General features: G+C 34.5%; 1 protein-coding gene across 1 annotated transcript; it reads right to left on the bottom strand.

Annotated features, from left to right (window-relative positions):
- Positions 1 to 1,377: 1,377 nt before the first annotated feature.
- LOC124541725 lies at positions 1,378 to 3,651 on the bottom strand. Its single transcript, XM_047119662.1, has one exon. The coding sequence runs from the start codon at positions 3,400 to 3,402 to the stop codon at positions 1,519 to 1,521; it is 1,884 nt and encodes a 627-aa protein (XP_046975618.1). The 5' UTR covers positions 3,403 to 3,651; the 3' UTR covers positions 1,378 to 1,518.
- Between the last annotated feature and the right edge of the window lie 701 nt (positions 3,652 to 4,352).

The following is a 4,352-nucleotide window of genomic DNA, read 5'->3' as shown; positions in this document are numbered from 1 at the left end:
ATTTGAAATTGGTGTAACGTAAGAGGGAACGGTCTCAATGCCTTACCTGCACAACTCTCCATCATCCTACACTACCAATATAAATTAAACAAATAAAAGTAGACATATTAAACACAACCATTTATTTCCATCTGCAGTACTTTAGACTTATGAAGACTATTCAACACTCTTAACTCTGTTGAGATACAGCTGCAGCTGCACCCGATCCGTAACCACTTGTGCTGCGAGCCGAGTTAAGCAACGTTCACCCGTGAAATAATATTCCAAGATGGCGGGATTATCTCGATGCACTTTTGCAATCATCGCGTGGAACATCTCTTTAGATTATTTAAGAAGAATCGCCGACACTAAATATTTGGTCAACCACGCAGAACGTGCGCGGTGCAGTACTGATGGCGGTGGAGATGGTTCGTCCATACGCTTCCAGGAGATACCACTTCATGTGGATTTTTGTCACAAGAATGAGTTTCGTCGGCAACCGTCTTGCACTTCTCAAAACCAAGCTCTTCCTCGACGAACTTCAGTATCCTCATAAAATCTCGTTCACCTGGTGGCTCCCGCCTCCCTCCAAGGGGCCAGAACCAGTCCCAATTTATCAGCAGGCGATCTTCTTCCGGCCTCGTTGCATCGAAGTTGTAGTTGACGAGCCATATTTCCCTGATGAGAAAAGTTGCGTCCCGGTTTCGTATCGACATACCAAACTGTTGATATACAGTCATGAAATGTATGTGTACAGGGTCTGTATTAACTAAGGGAGCGCGCCGAATCAAGTAAAATATGTGTGTCCTTACTGCTCGGCATTGAATGATACTTTTAGACATCTGGATTGCTCAAGTGTGTCCGCAAAACGGCTTCGTAGCACAGCTGTTCCGATTCATGGAACAAAATCTTCGGTTCCAAATACAAAAATAACCATGAGCGGACTTGTAAGGAACAAAAGTGATGGTGTTGATCACTCCACGAACGCCAAAAAACATCCAGATCATCTGGCGGCCTTCTACCACAAAAATAAGAGTTGTGCAAACCGACCTCGCACTGGTCCAGATGGACACGCTTTTCAATGAATAGGGCTACCTTTGAGAATCTGACGAAACTTCTGAAATCCGAATGGACTATCCCTCCGAATAAAGGTGTCAAGGTATCCCAGACAGTGTTGCCAACTTTTTTTTTTGGAAGATCGTACCATAAAGTAGAAAAGATCGTATTTTACCAATATTTCAAGGAAAAAAGTAGTACATAATGAAATTTCAATAAAACAAGGTAGATTGTTTTAAAACGATATATAATTATAATTTAGGATCAATAGGACATAAATAGACATGAAGCTTTAACATTTATAAATAATTTTGTATATTTTTAAATATAATATGTTGTCAATTAAAAATTTTCCTCCGTTTAAAGCTAAATAACTATAGGTATTTTATTTATTAATTATATTATTAATTAACATACAACAAGAGTGAGATCATTTTTTTAAAAGTTTCTTATAATCTAGATATTTTAATTGTAGAATAAACTTTAGTCACTATCTGTGTCTTTAGGCGCAGCAGTAGATGCAGTAGAGGAAGGATGTATTTTTTTATACATACATAAGTTTAATTTGCGCAACATCTCGTCAGATGGTTTGTAATTGATACACGATCCAGCATCCTTAATATGTTGTGCAGCCAACAAAGTCCCATTTACAGTTTCTATAGTTAATTTGTTTCGAACTTTTGTGTTCATCAGATTCACGTGACTGAAAACTCGTTCACACTGAGCGTTGGAATGAGGAATGCACAAGGTGTCTAATACGAATTGTGATAATTCCTTATAATCTTGGCCTACGTTTAACTCACCCCAAAATTTGTCAGTCGGTAAAGTTAAATCAACATCATTGTATTTATCTAGAATTCTTCTCCACTGATCATCTATTCTTTGAATCAAAGTAATATTTCCTTTAGGTACTATTCTAGGTAATAAATCCACCAATGGAAATATTGAAGGAACTGATTCACGAAATTTAGATGACATAGCATTTTCAGGATTTAATATATGGAGCTTAGATAAAACTGGATCACTCATACTATAACGTTTTTTAATTTCTCTTGCACTGGTAACCAGAAAGTTGCGACAGTTAGTAAAAAAATTGTTGATTTCCGATTGATTTCCAGCCGTTACTATTTTTTTTAAATCATTTAGCACTCTGACCCCTAAATACATTTGATTATTTCTTAAAAAAAAATCTTTGTTCTCAAAATCAATTATTTGTAGATCATGTCTCATGACATAATCTCTGTTTAAAAAACAGAGTAAAATGTCACGAAATAAACTTTGGATTTTGTCGTTTAAAAAAGTGATGACTACGGTTTCTGACTGAAAAAAATTATTAAAATCGGTAAATTTGGGCAAAATCCATGAAAGGAAACTAAAATATAATTTTACTATGGGATCATTTAAACTATTAAATATTATTTCTGTTGCAACAAGTTTCTCACTGAGCCACGTCTTAGTAAAACACAGTTGAAGTGCAGTCCACTGCTCGAGGATTCGATCAACTGCTACTAGTGAGAGCCAACGGGTTTGCGATGGATGCAACATTTTGTGAGGTTTTAAATTAAGGAATTCCTGAAATTCAGCGAATTGACACTGTCTTTTCGCACTACTTTTAAAAAAACCATATATATGTCGAGATAAATCCTCGCATCTTCTTGGTAGCTCTTTACATGCAGCTGAGGCACAAAGATGGGCAGAATGACATACACATTTCATTACAATAATATCGGGACAATGATCTTTAAGGCGGCTGGAAACTGAATTTTTGTCACCCATCATAACACTACACCCATCAGCAGCAAATCCTATTAAATTTGTGACCGGTATGCTTTGATTTTCAAAAGAATTTATGAGGGCATTAAATAAATTTTTGCCAGTGGCTCCTTCGTTAGCCAGATCAGGATTTGATTTATCAAATATTTTTGATAATTCCCAAAATTTACTTACTATTTGTTTTGTTTCATTATCATAATATCTTAAGACTATGCAAGAAGATTTTTGGGTACTAATATCGGTGGATTCGTCAGTAATCACGCTAAACTTATTGTATTTTAATTTATTCGCTATAATTTCTTTTTCTGAGTCACCTATTACTGCTGTAGCAATGGAAGTTGCTTTAGTTCTCTTTAAAGAGATTTTTTGGGCTATTTGTGAATCTGTAAATATATTTTTTAATAATTCTGTTAAATGGTCTACTGTACTGTATGCTAAATTGTGTTCTACAAAAAATCCGGTAAGTTTCACTTCAGCAATTTGAATATGTGGTGGGTCTTTTTTCGCTACAAATGATGCCAATGCAGAAACTTGCTTGCTTGTAGATGGTAATCTTTTGATGGCCTCGATATGTTTTTTTCTTTTGGCATGCATTTTCAAAACACCAAGCTCAGCTGTTAAAATAGCATCACACACAATGCATTTGGCTTTATATTCATTAGGCCCTGGTTTGAGCCACTTTTTAAATGCGTCTAAACCTTCCCAATCGGTCCGATACTTTTGAGCCCTATGTTTTTGCCGCTCTGGTTTTGATAACTCTTGTTTTTGATTTTTTTTGGCGTGCTTTGCTTATTTGTAGATTTGTCAGCCATGACTCTGAAGAAAAAACAGTCATGTCAAACAGAGAAATGTTCAAAGGTCATAGGATATCGATTCGGTGCACATGTCTTGATATAATAATAAAGAAAAATTAAATAAGTAATAATTAAAAAATTAATTAAGTTAATGATTAATCGAACTAACATATAGGTACTTGTAATACATAATCAGTATCAGTATCAACATAACACAAAGTAAGACAATTTAGTATAAACTTTGTCATTAAATAGGAATGGCAGAATTACGGCTTATATAGTTTTACTACAAAGGTGTATAAATTTTTATAATAATAGATATTTGTACAAAAAAAAATGTAACAAAGTTCCTCAAATTTGAGAAAACAATAACAAAATTAGTTCAATTGTCAACAAATTGGTAATAAGCCATTAATAAAATGTTTGTTTGTTGAAAAAACAGTTTGACAATCTATGATTATTGTGATGTCCTTTATTTATATTTCGGGATTATAAATAAAACCGCCAAATTATCAGTAAGTAGATAAACAACTCAAATGAACGTTTTCCCGCCCCCGATGACAGATCGAAGTGCTAGTGAGGCGCCACAATTGATTTGTGTACTATATTTTATTATATGTCACAATTATCCTTAATAAGTGAACAAGCCTAGCGTGTCGCCGGCATTACAAAAGACATTTTTTTCTAAAATAAAAAAAAATATATTATTTTTAACGGGCCACTTAAAAACTCAGTAGCTTATCGCTTGAA

The sequence above is a fragment of the Vanessa cardui genome, chromosome 28, assembly GCF_905220365.1.
Source record: "Vanessa cardui chromosome 28, ilVanCard2.1, whole genome shotgun sequence".
NCBI lineage: Eukaryota > Metazoa > Arthropoda > Insecta > Lepidoptera > Nymphalidae > Vanessa > Vanessa cardui.
Note: the sequence above shows the minus strand (reverse complement) of the source record. Positions and strands in the feature narration are given on the sequence as shown.